Source organism: Drosophila grimshawi, unplaced genomic scaffold (assembly GCF_018153295.1).
Source record: "Drosophila grimshawi isolate 15287-2541.00 unplaced genomic scaffold, ASM1815329v1 contig_1367, whole genome shotgun sequence".
Classification (NCBI taxonomy): Eukaryota; Metazoa; Arthropoda; class Insecta; order Diptera; family Drosophilidae; genus Drosophila; species Drosophila grimshawi.
The window spans coordinates 13,667,971-13,687,104 of NW_025062889.1; the positions used below are offsets into that span (position 1 = coordinate 13,667,971).

Genomic DNA, 19,134 nt, shown 5'->3' on the forward strand with positions numbered 1-19,134 from the left:
CAAATGATTCGCTGTTATCATTTTCCGATTCTTTGTGATTTTATTTGAAAATCGAATTTTATGTCCAACAATTTCACGTTTATTCATGAATACAATGCACATTACACACATCGTCAACTAATAAACATGCTCTTAACATACAATAGTTGAATCATTCATATTCATATCATTATGTATATATTGATGTATATAATAATAAAGTGTACATTATGAAAAAAACAATGTTTCAAAGTCTTTCAACATTTGTTATCAATATAATGTTTTGGTTTAATGCTTTCCTACACATACGTATACATTACAAATGTATAACTCTTATAATGTATATTATATTATATCAAGAAAAAGTAATATGCAGCTGTGCCAAGTTCTTTTTTTTTGTTGCTTTTTTTTTTAATATACATAAGGTGTGTTGCAAATATTAAAATACAAATACTAGTCGTGTAATGAAATTAATATATACACATATGCATACACAAAGGATGAATGCATAAATACGTAGTTTGAAACTTGGTTTCGTGTACAAATACAAAAACTAAAGTTTACTTTTACATGCCATGCACTTTCCTCGTTAATTCCAAAAATTAATATATAATTAAAACTATTGCCTTGTTGTTGCATGAAAAGAAACTGTAATCAAATCATATTGTACTCTCATATTTCACTAAATAAATAATAATATATATGCGTAGATATATATAAATAATGCAATGTCAATAGTGAAAATTCTCAGTGTTTTATGTTGTCGTGTCAGGATTTTCGTTATTGCCATCAATAAATTAACTTAAGACGATATTGAAAAGCTGCTCAACTTTTGAACTGAATGCAATATTGCAAATAGCTTACCTAACATGTTATATATGTATATATGTTTTGAAATCGCAAATTGTTAAAGTAAACGTTGTTTGTATAACATCTTTTTGCTTATAATTTATATATGTATATGTAACTACATCAATCGTTTGTTATGTATAGAAATATTCCATGTATATATGTAAAGTAAACTTTAGGCTTATAGCTATAGTGCGTTTGTGTGTGAGAGTCTGAATATAAATCAATTATTAATATCTTCACTAATTCTTGGGCGAGACGGTAATTAACTTGTGTGGTGTTACGGGAGAAATCTGAGGAGAAAGTTTCGATTAGTTAGTGAACTCCGTTTAGAGTGTCATACAACACTTACCCAAAGGGAGCGACCCATGTACGAATCATCATCGTCCTCGATCAGACCGTTCGTGTGATGATGGCTCTGCTGATCTATAAATAACAGCGTGTCCTTGCTGCATGTATTGGCTGAGTTGCGCAGCAGCGAGGACAAAGTCTCGCTGCATTCACGCAACTTGTAATTGGAGCTGGTGGAAAAAGAGTGCCGCAGACTGAGACTAGCTGCGGCGGCCTGTTGCTGCTGCTGTTGTTGCTGCTGCTGCTGCGTGGCACTCTCGATGGCCGAGACGCTACTGCGCGAGCCTTGCCAATTGTGATTGCAGTGATTGTGCAGCGCATGCCGCGACAGTTGCAGGCTGGAAGACAACTGCGGTGTTGCATTGCCATTGAGCAGCGCCGCAGCTGCTGAGGCGACATTCTTATGGCCATTGAATTTGTTTTGCAGCGTGGAGGCAGCCGTCACCGAAGTGCTCAGCGAGCGTGGCGAGGAGCGCGACGACAGCGAGCTAACCGATGATGCCGAACTGGAGGCCGAAGAGCTGCCTGAGCTGGCCGCATGACCATTGGTGGCGGCCTCAGCAGGGGTAGGTAGTTCGCTGGCTATCACTGCGGCAGTTGAGGGTGTAGCGAGTTCACATACAGGTGCCTCGCGCTGTGTATCAGAGCAGTCTTCGTCCATGGCAAAGATCTGCGTTGCATCCGCATCAGCAACAGCAGCTGCAGCAGCAATAGCAGCAGCAGTAACAGCAGCGTTTGTGACATCAGTATTCGGCGTTGGCTGCGGCGTTGGAGGCGCGGGCAAAGAGTCCACGGGCTCAGCACTCGACTCTGGCAGTGCTGGCAACTCCGCATCTGCATCCGGATCTGCGTCAACATATGCCAAAGTTTCAATGTTCAGCACCTCAGGAGAGGAGCCCTTATCGGTTGCGGCAGCCTTGGGATCTGCTGCAGCGACAACTACAAAAGAGTAGAGATTAGCATATGGATTGCGAATGTAATCCGACCTGAACTCACCATCGCCCTCTTCAATTTCACAAGCAACAATGGGTATGGGTATTGGTATGGGTATAGCAACTGGTTTGGCATTTGCCTTCTCCACTGCAGCAGCTGCAATGGGTTCCGGCGTTTCAGTGCTCGGGTCAATGAGCTCCTTCTCTTTGCTGACAGTTGTTGGCGGTGCAATGCGGGAGACCCAATGATCCCCCGAATTGGAACTGGAGCCAGAACATTCGGCAGAGGCGTCAACGCTGCGTCGCTGATAGAAGAGCATATAGGCCTCATTGTTGATGATGTCCTGCTCGATGTCCAGCTCGGGCACTTTACTCACGCGCTGATCATCAAACTTGTACCACTGGCGATCGTAGGGATTCTTACAGGCGGCCGTATAGTGGCCAGTTTCCAGTGTATCACCCTGGTGATAGCACACGGCATACAGATCATAGCGCGTATCCTTGGGCTCAGCACGTGAGTTGAGCGTGGAGGAGCGTGAGTCGCCCGAGCGTGATTTCTTGGTTGCCGGCTGATCCATGGCATGGCCCAAGGTGCTGCAACTCTCACGTACTCCGCGTGCCAAATGTGGCGACATATCGAATGCAGTGAGTGGAAACTTAACCATCGTTGTCAGTTTGGCCGCCTGCGGTCCCTTGGCCTGATGCTGGCGGAAGCGCTTGAAGTGCACCACCAGAATGTCTGGGAGCGACCACAGACCCAGCGTCTTGACCACGGGCAAATACTGCTGGCAATGCGGACAGCGCCAGGCATCCTCTGCGCTGAGCGTCTCCGCCTTGGTATAATGTTCCAGACATTGTTCCAGCGTCAGGGCAGCGGTGTCGTTGGGCTTACTGGCGCTCAAACGCGCCACACTTTCGTGCTCCACGATTGCATCGGCGTCCGATTGCAGTTTGACAAAGTGCGTTTCGGGCGAACTCCATTCCAGCAGCAGCTTTATGTGCGTTGGTCCCGCCTCCGAGGAGAGCACCGATAGCGCCATGTCAATCATTTCGGTGAGCAGCGGATGCTCCACCTGCTCTAGATACGTGTCCGGATCAGCGGATGGATCCTGTAGGCGTATCTTAAACATGTCTGGCAGTGGCGTTGCATATGAAAATACCTCTGGCTTTAGCAGTGAAGACATCTCGCGCAACATGCGCTTCTGCAGATCCTGGTAGCTGCAATCCCTTGGCGCCTTCATGCTAAATGGCGCTCCAAAACGCTTGCAAACAGCCTTGGCATCGCCTTGCTCACCAGCCGATGTTCTGTGCACATTGGCCACCAGCAAGAGTAGATCCGTAGAATGGGCCGTTGCTGTTGCTGGTGGCGCTCCCAAAGGTTTCTCTGCCGCATCAACGGGGTCTGCATCCAAGGAGGCCTTGGGCGTTGGGCTGACCTCGGGCACCTCAATGCAGTAGATGTTCTCGACGCTGCTCAGCGTCTCCACCGGCTGAGTGTCGTAGAAAACGCGCGTGAATCCCTCCGAGCTGAGATCCACCAGCACCATGCGATTGGAGGCAATGCCCGTTTCTTGGAGCAGTTCGCGTAATGCAACAATTGGCGAGCCGGCGGGTACACGCAGACCCATCTTGAGCTGGCGCGGCTGTTGCTTCATGAAGACGACAGTCACAAAGATCGTCAGCTGGGTGAGCTGAGGCAGCTGCACGGAAATGCAGTGGAACGGATCGAAGGTATTTGACTGCTTCTGGCAGCGTGGGCACGTAAGAGATGATCGGAATTGCGCCTGAAAAACGGCCTGCACGAAGCTATTATTACAGCGTATGTGATTCGCTAACGTTTCAGCGGCAATAATCTCATCCGAGCGTCCATAGGAGTTCTGCAAGGGAAGCGGCAAACAGTTACAATTGGATACAATAAATTGTTAACAAAAAGAAAGAACGCACCTTAATGCTCTTGTAGCGTCGTTTGCTAGCCGTGTTCAGATCCTCGTGCACCTTGTCCAGCAGCCAGAAGAGAAACTCCTGCGCATCATGCTGCGTGGAGCTGCGAAATTGTGTGCCATAGCGATCGACGACCGCCTTGAAACTGGTGCTGTGATCGCTCTCATTGCGACATGTCCACAACGCCTTCAGCACATTGGCCAGCTGCTCGGTAAGTTCGCCTTTCGTACCGAACTTGCGTGAGTTAATCTTGTTGCGACGCTTTAGATCCGCCTGCAAGTGATAGGAAAGTATTAAAATCGAAGTTTATGCGCGAGTTTTGTTTGGTTTCGGTTCTACCTTATACTGATCCAGCACAAAGTACTCGGCGAGTATGTCCGTGTGGCTGAGGCACTGCAGCACCGCGTTCATGAAGCAGGTGTTGCCATGATTCTTAAGACCCATGACGCCGGGCGTCTGATCAGCTGGCCATTGATAGCCCCCAATGGGCGGCACACGTTCCATTCCATTCACATTTCCCATGCCAGTTTGACCATGTTTATTCGCCTGTAAATAAGATGGGAGGGGTTGGGGTATATTACTCACTGGAGACTACAAATTGATGACTGCGAAAACTCGTTTATATAAACGGCAAACGGACAACGGCTTTATGGGAATATTTTGGGGGGAGGGGAGATGTTTTGTGGAAATTGGGTTTCAATTTCGTTGCCAATTAAAAATTGTTTAGAGCGGCACCAATTTGCGATAAGTGAAGAAATATTTTCAAAATAAACTGAAAGCCAATAACTGTAGCAAAAAGAAAGCATAAAAACAATTTGTTGGTCTGCTGCCTATCAACGGAACAATCATATTAAAATGCACACAATCTGCGAAGCGATGTGCAAATATTTATTGTTCGAATTATAGGTGATAATGATATATACACATGTGCAAATCTAAAAAAATATTAGAACAAATCGATTCGAGGTTTAAATGGGGTGATTTCAACTGATGGCAAGTGTTAGGCTAGTTCAACTGAAAATTTCTAAAAATAACTTAAAACAGAGTGATCTGACTTTCTAGCAACTATTGGAAATGATATGCGGATTTGAAACTATTTTTTATGAGTTCAAGCTCAACAGTTACGTGACAAAATTATAAAATTACAAGGCCATGAATGGAATATAATATAACTCACACAAATGCATAGCTAAAGCAAAAAAGGGAGTGTAAAAAATAAAAACTGAGTGCTGTGCAAGTAAATTTCTGAACTAACAATAAAAAAGGGAACAAAATAAGTATGAAAATGAAAAAAACATTGTAATTGGCAATTGTTAAAATATATATGTAAATGCGATTAAAGTGGAATAATCGAAGGATGATTATTCTGATAATTAACCACTCAATTAAGCCGCAAATTAAAAAGAGTACACCACTCACAGTACTTGGAAAACATACATATTTTTGTATATATATATATATATGTATAATTAAACACATATGTTTGTTTGTATATGGAGCGATGGGGTGCACGTGTCGTTGAAAATAACGCGCAGGTCGAACGGATTTACGATATTATAAACACGCTTTTGTGCACTTTGCATACACACGAACAGCGATTGCCCCACTTGCCCCAGTTGCGAGTGGTGCGACTGGTGCAAGTGGATTGAACGCATTTCGTGTTGCAATGAAAATTGGTGAATTATGAAACAGCAACAAAACAAGCAAATTAAACAAAGTAAGAAACAAAAAAAAACACACACACACACACATACAACTAACGGTCAAAGGTTACTTGTCGACTGTGAGGTCAATGCTAAGTGCGAGTGTGTGTGAGTGTGTGTAACTATGTGTATGTGTATGAATTGGGAAATGCAGCCAAAATCAGATGAGCCAAGCAGCCAAAGTTTTATTGGTTAGCCGGCAACTGTTAAAGCTTATAACGTCATAGAGCAGTCGATTCAGTCAAAGGAACCAATAAAGGCAACAAAATAAAGACTGAAAAAAGAAGCGCTTAGCGAAATCAAAAGCCGGTTTCTTTTTTTCTTTCGTACGAAAAAAACCCACGCAAAACTCTGGGCCAAAGAAATCAAAATAATATAGATAAATGAGAAAAAAGACAAAGGAAAAAGAAATAAAAATATAAAACTGGTGCCAATAAAACTAAACACATAGTCCCAATTGGCCGGGCCAAGAAGCAGTCGCTGCTAGTTGTTGAAAGTTGCATTTGGAAATGTACTTGGCTTTAAGCAATACACACATACACACACATACACACACACACAAGATAACTATAGGGTATTCAGCTTGCAGTCATACCTCTTTTCGGCGCCAGCATCCGGTGTAGAATGGCACGATTTCTATGAAAGTTGTGCGATGCGCCGTGTTGTTGCTCTCTGGCGACTGTTTGGATGTGGCACAGATGCAGATAACAGATGCAATTACGAGTTACAGATACAGAAGGATATAAAGAGTGAGAAAGAGAAAGTGCTATAAGTTAGAAGCAGTCAGCAGTTAGGGCTTACACTATATTAAGAGCAATACTTATACAAATTCAATTGTTTCGATTTTTATTCAATTTTTATCTAAACATTTCAAGCAAACCTCTTTGAGCATTTAACAAGTCTTTTACGTTAATACTTGCCAACAGTTGTGAGCTGCTGACTGATCATAATCCCACCCTAACCCCTGAAGCCTAAGACGCTGTTAAGTAACGTCATTGGCATTTCATTGTAAATTGTTGCTAACTGATTGTGACACCAATTCCAGAGCCAATTGCACTCCAAGCCATTCACGTTGTTGTCCGTCTGTCTGTCCGTCTGGCTATCTGTGTCTGTGTGTCTGTCACCTATTTCTCCCCTAGCTGGCGGTGTGAATACATCCACGAGTGTGTCAGCAACAAGTTATTGCTATTGTTATTGTTATTTTGTTTTAGAGCGAACCCGGCATCCGTTGCTTTATCTTAATTGACATTGCACTGGCATTGAACGGACTGCATTCGACAAATGGCATTGGGTATTCATAAGCTGCCCGCTACTTCCCCCCCCCACATAGAAAGAGGTCAGCAACTATGAACCACAATATCCTAGCTGACAGTTCAAAGAGATTTATGTGTCCTGCTGAGTGAAGGTCATCTGACAGATAGAGCCATGCATATCTATTAAAGTTGCATGCCCCATATTTAAGTTGTTCACTCCAGAAAACAAGCTACCATAAATTGCGGCACATCCGATTGGATCACTAATATCTATTTTGTATGATTCTCAAAACTTTTATTACGCATTGGTTCGTTAGTTAATTAAAGCATAATTCGATTATTGGGCTTGCGATGAGATTTGAAATTAAGCTGAAAATGTTTTACATTTCGAGGCAATCGATTGTAAGCAGCTTAGTCCATTAAATAAAGTCCAATTAAAACCAAATTGTATAAGTCGGAGCTTAAGAAACAGATTAAAGAGATGCGGCAACATTGAAAATGGGCAGAGCACAGTAAAATTTGATCCGATGCTGTTGCTGAACCAAAGGCATTTCAAACGCACAACTGGTCGACAAATGGTCGAGCCTCAATAAGTAAATTGAGTGGAATTCGCTTTAAACGCATGTTCAGTTATATATATATAAATATGCACATATATAAATCTGTACACATATATATGTGTATATATATTTGTATATACATCTGCGGTGGCTAGTGACCTAATCGCTGCGGCCAGAGCCGGGCAAAATGTAAAGCATTTCTCACACAGCTGGAGACGACGGCGACGTTGTCGATTCTCATTGCTCGCGTTCTGGCGTTGCGCATACGCCGCGTTTGCCGGCCATCGAAACCGGTGTGGCAATATATCTTAATGCATACATAAATACATTCGTATATATATTTGAACTAATATGTATGTAAGTCGTAGGTGCCACACAGATATACCACACGTCTGCTTTAATCTGTGTTTAAGTTTTTGCGCAAACAGATAAAACTTTTTTTGGTTGGGCCTTTTCAAGTATCTTATTTTCAATATAACTTTATCGTCTGATTATCTACCTATACATCCTAAGATTCGATTATATACTTACAATATAGTAAAGTTTTTTTTTAATATTTAAGAGTATTGTTGTTTTACTTAATATATATACAATATTTTTGATGTCATATGAGTCCTTAAGTGGATACAGGGTATTGTGTGCTGGATATGACAATATTTGCACAATATTTGTTTTTGTTAATTGAGCAGAAAAGTCTTAGAAGTCACCGTTGACGTCGCCAGCGTCGTCATCGTCTACGTTATTGTAGCCACTTGTCTCAATTTACTGTAGCAATTTTATCATCATTATTATTTATAAATTTAGCGCATTTATCTTTGTTTTTGCATTCGCTTTTGTTTTGTTTATTTGTATTAAAATGCGAGCCGAGTTTCAAGTATCGACACTGCAATATATACAAAAGTACACACATAAATAAATATATAAACATATATATATATATGTCGATAAATACATATATCCATTTACTTATCTTGGTGGCACTGTGTGTGTGAATATCATTTCATTTGTTCACATATATCGAAACATTCGATTTGGTTGTTCACCGAATTTTGAACTGCAATACAATAAGACATGCCACAGACGTATATTCTTTTATTCGTCAGTCTGTACAAAAAATTCCACTGTCCAAAAAAATAAACAAAAAAAAGAATGTGTGTCGATAACGCCAAAAGCTTCGATTACTTATCTGTTTGCTACAAGTAATCATTCTACTACTACGAGTATTTTGATTATATTTTTTTTTACGTAACTGCAGCCAGTGGCACTTGCATGCACCGCTGCAGCAACTGTTGTTGTTGTTGTTGTTGTTTTTGCTTTTATGCTTACGTTTTTATTAAATAATTGTAAATAATTGAAGATAATTGTTGTTGTTGCAGTTTGCTGTTGTTATTATTATTTGGTACCGAACTGCTGGGCTGGCAAGCCAGCATGAATGAAATAACTGCTTTGACTACGAGTCGAGATTGGGCTTGGCCTAGACAGCAACAGAGCCACAGACTGATTGCCAGTTGTGTATTCTACCGGTTCGTCAACTTTGTTTTGGAATTTATAAATTATATACTACTACTAACATACATACGTAGTCAGAAGTTTACTTGTAAGTGTGGATTTTGGTTTGTTTGTCCGATTGCTAAACAATAAACTCAGATGAGTAACTTCGTTCGACTATTACTAATCAGCTTTGTTTTGATTGCGATGTTCTAACGTCATAACACATATATTCATTCAACACGTCATGCAAAATTTGCATTAATTAATGAATCTGCGAATGATTGGTTGACCAGCTCATACCCTGCATTTGCATTTTACATTAGTGAACTTCAGTGATTTATTAGTAATAGCTTTAATTCAACCAATATTATATATGCAAAAGTGTGTTTACACCTGTATAGCTCCGTATACACTATATTCGATCTGAGTTCGAATGACTACAGGGTATAAGTACAAAACAAATACTCCCCTCAAACGTTGCACTTACTAATTATGCCAAGTTCAGGTGTTAAGTGGAAAGTGATCACGTGACAAGGCATTTTCGTCATTTAAATTGATTACTAATTAATTATAGTGCTTCTCTGGCACAACTTGTTATAAGCGTTTGGTTATATCTCTGATGTGGCCATTATTATGCAGAATGTTTTCAAGTGCTTTAGGTTTCCGATTGTTGTCGCAGTGCAATTTATGGTCGATAGAGAAATAAAAGCAATTGTCGCTCTGTGGGATTCGGGTTAATGCAATTAATTGTACAACTTGATGTACGATCGTTTCCAATTTCAATTCCAATTCAATTGAATTGATGCAAACGGCCGATCGAACAGAATACACTTGACACTTGTAAGACATTTGATGAATGCCTTTGCCACTTGACAAATGTTTCAAGTCGCTCATTCCTCTGGTCGAATGTTATATTATTATTACTGTTGTTGTTGTTGCTTTTATTGTTGTTAGTTATGTAAGCGCATGCAACACGTGGCCAACATACGCCCACCTTTTGCTACAGCCCAGCATTTTACCAAGGTTCTCTAATCAGCGACACCTTGACTGTGTGAATTGTGCGCTTATCAGTGGCGCGATACGCAAAACGAATGTGAATGTGAATGCGAGTGTGAGTATTTGTCAGCTAGTTAGTATTTATTCAGTTCTGGCTTATTGCTGTACTGTATATATCACAAGGACAGCGATCCGGTTAGTTTGGCAAATTTGCACATTTTATACTGTTATCACAGTCGATTGCATAACGCACACAAGTTAAGACTGCGACGACAATTTTAATGACAGCTAAAAGTACTCGTACAAATGCATAGTTTGCATATGTATATAGTGTATTAAGTGTATCTCCTCACTATATATTGTAGGTGATACAGTTTGAGATTTATGATTGTGCAATTAGCTACATTTTTGCCAGACATAAAGAAATCACACTTTAATTATGCCTATATCTAGGCATAATTAAAGTATATATATATATATAAATATATATCTATATATATAAATATATACTTTTATATAATGTACACGTGAACATTAACAGTTATGACCCAGCAACAGATTCAAGTGTTTTCCTTTCGCTGAGTCTATGGCTGTGATTTATGTTTTTTAAGACCAGAGGCTATTTCAGGCATATGGCCTTTGTTTGCAATATGGAATATATATTTAAACTTATCAAGAGAGTTCAGGGTTGCATTTTGGTTGTTCACTTAATTATTGTTATGACACACTGAGTAAACACAAATTGTAAACATCTGACAAAATAATTGTAATTCCAAACAAATTTCCAAGAAATTATAGTCAATCAGTTGAAATCAGTTTAGCAGCAGACACAGACTAATATCAATGTAGTTTAGTTAACTGATAGCTCAACCATAAATAGACAAGTTGTATGCATAAGCAAATTAAGCTTTAGTTGCTGATTAACTTAGTTCGCCTAGCAACACTGACAGTGACAACATTTCAGATCACTCTCCAGCTTTGATTGTTGCTTAAGTGAATGAACTGCGTCTGCTAATCAATTCGCCTTGCTCTCTGCTAGTTTCTGGTTTAGCTAGGCCAAAAAAAAAAAAAAAAACTAGTTTAGTTGAACACTGTTTGCGGTTGTTGTTGGCGCTGCAAGGCAACTATTTTTACATTTGTTTATGAAAATATGTTGCTACAAAAATACACACACAAAAATAAGCAAAAAAAAAAAAATATGTACAAAAAAAAACACCCATACTGAGAACATTTTCAATTAGTTTGATCTCAATTGATATTACCTTGAAAGCGAATTCAAAAGAGCAAAAGAGATCGACCGACCCGAGAGAGAGAAAGATATACATATGGATCGAGAGAGAGAGTGAGAGAGAGACCAATAGAGAGGGAGCAAAAAACGTGCGCACGGCGGCAAAACCAACAACAGACAATAATTTGCACAGTATTTTGTTGTACAACTGCAGCAACAACTACAAAACAAAAAAAGCGCAAAACTTACGTGTTAGCTTTTCCTGGCGGAAATACGCGAAATACACACACACACACACACACACATATGTGCACGGCACGGCACTTGAACATCATAGAAAATCAGCAAACAGTGGCACACACACACACAAATACACCTACTCACACAAGTCAGGCACACGCTGTTACGTACTAATCTCGACCATCAACAAGTGCAACAATAACAACAACAACAAAAACATTTGCTACACACAGCACACTAATACTTAGCATTACACATCTAACTGTGGGTGGCCCAAACCTTACGGAAATGGCTTGCAAATGACAAACACCCCAACTAGCCCCCCTCTCTAGCAACTAGCCCCCCACACAAAATCACGTGTTGTTATTGCGGCGTGTGAATTTCATGTCGCACGTTTCATTATTGAGTGTCACTTTTAGTTCGTTCTTTTTTTTTGTGTGTTTTCTTTTCGACTTGAGCTAGACGAGAAATGCTAACAGAATTCCTTGGCTACACCCCTTGACCACCCAACCCCTCCCTGCCTGACCTTAATATTCAATTTGTTGGCGTTTGTGGCTGCCGCAATTTTTTGTTTGGTATGCATTTTTTTTTTTTTTTTTTGCACAATAGACGGCGACAGCGACGACTACGACAACGACGACGACGAGCAGCGACCCACGCGCAATGCACCAATTGGCATTTTAATAAGCCAAATTGAATAGTTGCTGTTGTTATTGTTGTTGTTTTTTTTTTTTTTTTTGAGGCTGCTGCTATTGCTGGCTATTCACAATATTCACATTGCACTTGCTGAGGGGCCGACGACAATTTGAATAAAATCAATGCGAGATGCTTGAAGCGTGAATCATAAATCAACTGCCGAGGCTCCCAGCTGGAGCGTGAGGTAATCAGCAGCAGCAATAACAAGAATTTCAACAACAACAACAAAAACAACAAGCAGCACCAACAGCATCATCAGCACCAACAATGGACAATTGCCTCATCTCAGCAGCAGGCAGCAGGGAGGCAGGCAAGCAAGCAACGCTGCCAAGATGGTGAAAGGTGCCAAAGTCGTAAGTCGGCTAATGATACGAGGTCTTTACTTGGCCAACTTACAAAAAAAATTGTACGTACAGCGCCTGCATAACTGTATTTCATATAAAAAAGTAAAAATAAACCAAAACTTACAGTGCGCTTCATCCTAATAGCTCACATTCCATTTATAATCAAATTTCTATAACTGCCAATAATCAAATAATTAAATTCCACAAGCTATTAATTGTTGTTTTTGATTTTTATTGACAGCACCAACTATTTAATCGCTTTAACTATTTAATGGTTTATCAATGGGGTTTGGACAGTTTGACAGTGTAAACTGGGCTAACACTGTGAGCAGCATTGTATTTTGTATTATTGAAGTCGCCTCCAATTCGAGTTCGTTTCGTGCATTTGAAATTACGTTTTCTGCGCTGCTATCGCCGTTATGGAATTCGTGGCGCGTAAGAGGTCAGAGCAGCGTCTAAGGTCTTGCACTCTACAATTAATCAACACACGCTTATTACAACAGTAGCAATATCAAATAAGTAATATGTGCCACACACACATACACATATATATATATATGTATATATAGAGAAGTGTGTGTTGCTTCTGTCTGTGTTTGTGCATCACTTATTAGATCAAATTCAATTCAGGGAGCCGAGGAAGGGGCAGGCTCCGCAATGTGAGTGTAAACAACTGTCGCTGTCATTTTACGCCCTGCACTTGCCTTCACTTTAAGCGCACTCTCTCCCGTTCTTTACCTCTGGTTGCCTGTGCTGTGCTGCTGTCTTGGGGCAGAAGCGTGGCACACATTTGTCAATCTGCCGCGAGGAGTTGTCTCAGGACTGGAGTCCAAGTCCATTGTCTGCCAACTGGCGACTGACAGCTGTGCGACGCTACGCTCCAACAGCGCTCGACCTGAAACTTTTGTCTCTGCTTGCTTTGTTGTTATTGTTTTTGGTATATTGCATGTTGCTCTTGTTGTTGTTGCTGTTGTTCTTGTCGCTGCTGTTGCTGAGGTTATCGCTGGCAGTTTTTTCTTCTTTTTTTGTTTGTTTATTGTTATTATATGGCGCGAACAGCGCCAACAAATGTTGCCAACATTTACAGTTGTTGTTTGAACAATTGCTGGGCCATGAAACAATAGCACAGCCTCCCCCTGTCACCTGGCCACAGCGACCCTCTCGTCCACCCTCGCACACCTGCAACAATTTTAGGCTGGCCGTCAGCGCAGTCGGCTAAATAAATTATACAAATAATAATGAGACAGCAATTGTTTAAAAATAACATCAATTTCCATACGCTGTCCGCAAGGTAATTATACTGAAAAGTTCTATAAAAAATAAAATAAAATGAAATACCCAAATAGATAAAACAAGTCGCACCTGATATGCTCTATCTCTCTCTCTATCTATGTTGGAAACTTATCTAATTGGCTTGGATGATGATGCTGTGGCATACAACAAAATAATTATTATTTGGAGTGTTTTCTTATTTCATATGCAAATGCTCCTTTTCAAAGAAATCTGACCTACATATTTATGTCTGCATATTTACATTGCCTTTAATACAATCTGCATGTAAATTTCTTATTGCATTCCACAGCCCATAGCACATTGCACATAGTTAACATGCTCGCTCTTTCCCTCCTCCGTCTGTCTGTCTGACTGTCTGGGTTTACATAGTACATGACCATTTCAGAAATGTAAATGCGTATTGTGAAAGAAAGCAACACCGAATAAGTCTCTGTTATCAACACGCATTTTCAGTATGACTCAGCAGACGGCATATTGAGAAGAAACAATCGCGCTACATGGAAACGTGGCAAATGCCGATTTGGTCAGCGCATTGCGCACCCAGTGGGTGGCAACAATAACAAGAGCAAATAGAATGGCATGCAGCAATGCAGGACACAAAACTTGGCGTATACTTAAGAAGAATGTGTGTAATGTAAATAATAAATACATATATATTTGTATGTATGCATGTATTCATGTATGTGTGTCAAACTATTCAAACTTTCAATGTAATGCACACAAGAATGAAGGCAACAAAGTGCAGGAGCAAGAACAAGAACAAGAGCAAGAGCGAGAGAGAGCGAGAGACAAAGAAGCGGCGGCAAAGCGGAGCAAAACAAAGGCAACGATAACGCCGACACCAAACGATGATGTTTTTATAAATATACACACATACATACACACTCGCACACACGTATACATAGCACTCCCGCTTCTTATCAGAAGGGGGCGAAAACGCTGCTGAGATGCGACCGCGGCTGCTGCTGAACAAAGAAAGAAGTGTGTACACACTTTTGTGCACTATGCAGTTGACAGTAGTAGTTTACCCACTCACACACACACACACACATGTTACATATACATGTGTACTTACAATTACAACTCTGACTCAAAGGTGATGATTTTAAATTTCAAATTTAGTACACGTAATTTCAACAACCAATTAATCATTGCTTTATGCCCACTTTAAATTTCAAAAAGTGGCAATTAGCGAAGGTTCACTGTATGCATGTGTATACATTTAAAATAAACAGTAGCATTCAACGTTGCACTTACCCCAACATTTACCGTTGCACTCAAATGCTGCGCAATACGATTGAGAAATTTCCTGAAGGACGAACGACGCATCGCACGTGCATGTTTGTTGCTGCTGTTGTTGGTGTTGTTGTTGCTACTCGTGTTGTTGCATTGACCAATTGTGTGGCTTTCGTTGCCCATGGGCGCATCGGAGGCCGCCGCTGCCTCGTAGCTGTTGAGGGACACAATGCTGCCGCTGCGACCGCGTCCACCGCTGACACAGGACGAAATGGCTGTGCTGCTGCAACTGCTGCTGCTGCTGACGTTGGCGTTGCCGGCTGTCGCTGCTGCTGGTGAGCCGGCTGTGGCAGCGGCGATTGTCTTGAATTTGCGTGACCAGCGAAACGGATTGCGTGGCATGGAGAAGGCGCGCCGTATCTTTTTGGCGGCATTTGTGGCTAGCGTGGATGCCTGGGCGGCAGGAATGATTACCACTGTGGCATGTGTGGGCAGCGTTTTTGACTTTAGCTCGCTGATTTGCGTTGGTGTTGTTGCTGCCTCTGCTTCTCTTGTTGCTGTTGTTGTTTTAGTTGTTGTGGCATTGGCGTTGGCGTTGCTGTGGGTGGCGGCCGCTTCTGCCGCTGGCGTTGCAGCGACAGCGACATCGTTTTGTTGTTGCACTTTCGTTCCCATTCTCGATGCTTCAACAATTCGTCACATAAAGTAATTGCCTCGTTGCTTATTTGTGTATTATTTTGTAAATCACGTTGCGACTATAAGAAATTGACTTTTTAACATTAGATTTCACTTTCTTTTTTCTTTTTTTTTTGGGCGCACTTTATTCCGATTTTTTCTTTCGTTCGTTTCGCTTATTTGTCTGCTCGACTGCTGCTTTTCGTTGCGCGAAAACTGTGGAGACGCGTTGGAAAAACTGAGCTGTGAACTCAAATCGTATATTTTCCCTGTATTACCGCTTATTTATGCACTTAAATTTTAGTTTTTTTTCCGCAGAAAAAAGTCGTGTGCTATCCGCGTCCAACCCGTCCCAATGTTTTTTCTGAATATAAATGTTAATGTAAATGATGATTTTACCACGAATGTTGTGCGGTTGTTGAGCTCAAATGGTACGGTTAGCCATCGCACGAGACCGCATATCGATAAACTTGCTAAGCAACCGTAAGCGATATTTGATAGTCGCAAATGCAGCTTCAAATATTTACTACGGTCACACTCGTTGCTGGAAAAAAAGTATCTGGCAGCATCAGGCATTGCGCTAAATTTTAAGCAACGGCAACGTTGGCTCCGTGGCTTGCACAAGCTGACTGCTATACAAGTAATAGATGTACTAAAATTATATTTGCTTCACGTTAAATTTGTATACGTTACAATTGCAAATACGTTATAATGTTGTTACGTTTTGATTGATTTAATGAAGAATTTATCTCTAAGCTGGAATGTAATATAAAGATTTCAAAATGTGAAAAGTATTTGAGTTTTGCTGTTAACCCCGACAGTCGTTTAGTGCAATTTACTGTTATTCGAGCTCCCCAGCTGAGCTGCAGTCAATGTAAAACTTTTTGGTATTCATGGTTTTAGCATTAACGACTCCAATTATGGCAGCATTTTATTTCATTTTACTTTATTAGCTCTAAGCAGCAGCCGCAGCCGCAGCAGCAGCACCAGCAGCAGCAGAGGCAGTGGCAGCATTGTCGCTAGCAGCATGTTGGGGGCGTGTCTGCTTACAAAATGGTGCAATGGCTCCACATCCCAACAGCCAATCAGCAGGCCTCCACTGGCAGTGAGTCGACGCAGTGAGAGCAAGCAAGAGAGAGTGGGAGAAAGTGAGAGAGAGAGAGGGAGAGAGAGTGCGCATTTTGAATACTCTCCAAACAGCTTTTCAGCTGCTGCTGTTGCTGCTGTTGTGAGTGAGAGCGAGAGAAAGAGAGAGAGAGGGAGAGGGAGCTTGGCTGTTTTATTTTTTGGGTGGCGCATAAAAATGGCCGTCGACAAAATGCTCTAAAAGTCACAATTATAGTCACTTATTCATTGCGGTATATGATGCAAACAACGATGATGCTGCCGCTACCGCTAACGTTGAAAATGCTGTTACGTTGCTGCTGTCGTCGCTGCTTTTACCGTTACCGTTACAGGTGCGGCGTCGTCGTCGTGTTTAATCAAAACACAAAAGCAACAACAACAACAACAAATAGAGTTGTATTTGTTGTTGCTGTTTCTCCTTTGACGTTGACTGAGTTGAGTTAACAGCAATTAGACGCCTCAGCTTGACTTTATTGCAAGTTTATCGTGTGGAATGTTCACCTCCGACCCCTATCCCGTTACACTGCTTGCGCTGCGTTAATTGTCTTGCTCATGGGGTTGGCCTCTGACATTAATTGGCTGTGTTGCGAGCCAATTTGGCGTTGGGAATCGAGTAAAAGGCGCAAATTGATTGCCCTGCGGTTTTAATCGATGCACATTCATTCCAAATCACGCACATTTATCACCCACGCTCTTTACCCCCCGTCCCCCGCCTACGCTCTTGCTGCACATCTGCGCCGTTTATAATTGCCAGCAATTGCAATTAACGTCAATTTCACACACACACACACACACAGAGTGTGAGACTGTGAGAGGGAGATAGCGATAGATCGACAGAGAGAGGGGGGAAGAGAAATTGTTGTCTTTTTATGTTTCGAGCTAAAAACAAGCGTTTCTTTCTTTTAACTCTTAGACAACTCTTGCTGCACAGAAACCCGTTATATAAGCGAGACTTGGTTGCGTGTTTATTGCGAAATATTGTCAGCGTTTTTTTTCGTTTTTTTTTCGCATTTTACCTGGCAATTGTTGTATTGACTTCATCAGCAGTTAAGCGGAAATTAGTCGCTGTTTTTTAGCCAACGGATTGGCAAGAGGTAAAAAGGATACAGATTGGCATAGGCATAGGCATAGGGCTAAGGATGGCTGCCTTTTTCGCTGGAAAAATGCGCATAGGGTTATGAAATTTTACGTAAGCAGCAATCAGCAAGCAGCAAGCAGCATGCGTCAAGGTCCTGGCCGGAGACAAAAGGGGTGCTCAAAGGATTTAGCGTGAATCGTAAATGCAATTTTGCATTGTTGTTTTTGCTTATTTCATTTTTATGCATGGCTCGGCAGGAGCAGAACACAATAATTGCGCATAATCAACGCATAATCCTCGCATAATCTGCAAAATTTGCCAAGAAAAAATAAACAGACGGGGAAAAAACAAGCAAAAAGGCAGATAAAAAGTTCATTTGACTTTTTGACTTTTTGGCCTTGACGTGCACAAAACAATTGGTCAAGTTGTTGTTGTTGCTGTTGGACTAAGTGACAGGTATGGCGGGCAGGATTTGGTGCACACGCCCCCGGTTACGGCTCCGCCTGAAATAGGCGCAGCAAATCGCCAACTTAATTGCCAGCAATTCTCAAAACAAACGAAAACAAACAAATAAACAGAGCAACTGCAGCAGGAGCAGCATCCTTAACTTGATGCTCGGATTTGGTAGAGTTTCGCTTTGAGTTGCTGGCCGCGCTGCAATTAGGGCCCTGAACAGCCGATTGACTTCTGCGGATCATCTGGAGTAATCGGAGTTAATCCCGTTAGTAGCAGGCGCAACCCGTTCGCTTGCCGGATTAGGCGCAGACTTAGTCCAGAAGTCAGCGCAAATGCGAAAGGATTAAGCACATCTCTCGACGAGGGGGCGTTCCCTCTGCTGCTGCTGCTGTTGCTGCTTCTGCTGCGTGGCCGGTGCAGGTCAAAGTCGGTGTCCTCGGCGGTTTTCCGGCTGCGGGTAACGCCCCGAGACGACGCCCTAATCCGTTTACGCCTCGAAATTAATGCAAACATTTAGAAGGATTATCGGCGTGGCCTGCAAAAGGGGTGACGACGGCCAACCAGCCAATGAGGTAGCTGGCTAGGCTGAGTATGCAAATTCATAGTTCGCCCGAAACTGGCCAAGCGAGGTTCGCGAGGAGCTGGGAAGAGTTGCGGGCTGTCATAAAAGCATGATAGGATTGATAATTCGCCGCTACTTGTTGTCCA

General features: G+C 41.8%; 1 protein-coding gene across 3 annotated transcripts; it reads right to left on the reverse strand.

Annotated features, from left to right (window-relative positions):
* Positions 1–54: 54 nt before the first annotated feature.
* Positions 55–15,865, reverse strand: LOC6559677 (ubiquitin carboxyl-terminal hydrolase 31). Of its 3 annotated transcripts, none has more exons than XM_032734210.2 (7): positions 15,114–15,865; positions 6,351–6,434; positions 4,392–4,598; positions 4,056–4,325; positions 2,176–3,988; positions 1,181–2,118; positions 55–1,121 (listed from the first exon to the last, which is right to left on the reverse strand). In XM_032734210.2, exons 1-7 carry the CDS (start codon positions 15,765–15,767, stop codon positions 1,071–1,073), a joined length of 4,017 nt encoding a protein of 1,338 aa, XP_032590101.1. In that variant the 5' UTR covers positions 15,768–15,865; the 3' UTR covers positions 55–1,070. The 3 variants fall into 3 exon arrangements, with proteins under 3 accessions (XP_032590101.1, XP_043070787.1, XP_032590102.1); XM_043214852.1 differs by lacking the exon at positions 15,114–15,865 and adding an exon at positions 8,895–8,913 and having other exon boundaries at positions 56–1,121; XM_032734211.2 differs by lacking the exon at positions 6,351–6,434 and having other exon boundaries at positions 56–1,121.
* Between the last annotated feature and the right edge of the window lie 3,269 nt (positions 15,866–19,134).

Excerpts from the sequence above, each read along its gene's own strand:
- LOC6559677 (XM_032734210.2), bottom strand. The coding sequence starts at position 15,767 with ATGGGAACGAAAGTGCAACAACAAAACGATGTCGCTGTCGCTGCAACG. Across the intron at positions 3,989-4,055 it reads GACGCTACAAGAGCATTAAG|AACTCCTATGGACGCTCGGA; the intron begins GTGCGTTCTTTC and ends CTTCCCTTGCAG. Across the intron at positions 2,119-2,175 it reads TGAAATTGAAGAGGGCGATG|TTGTCGCTGCAGCAGATCCC; the intron begins GTGAGTTCAGGT and ends ACTCTTTTGTAG.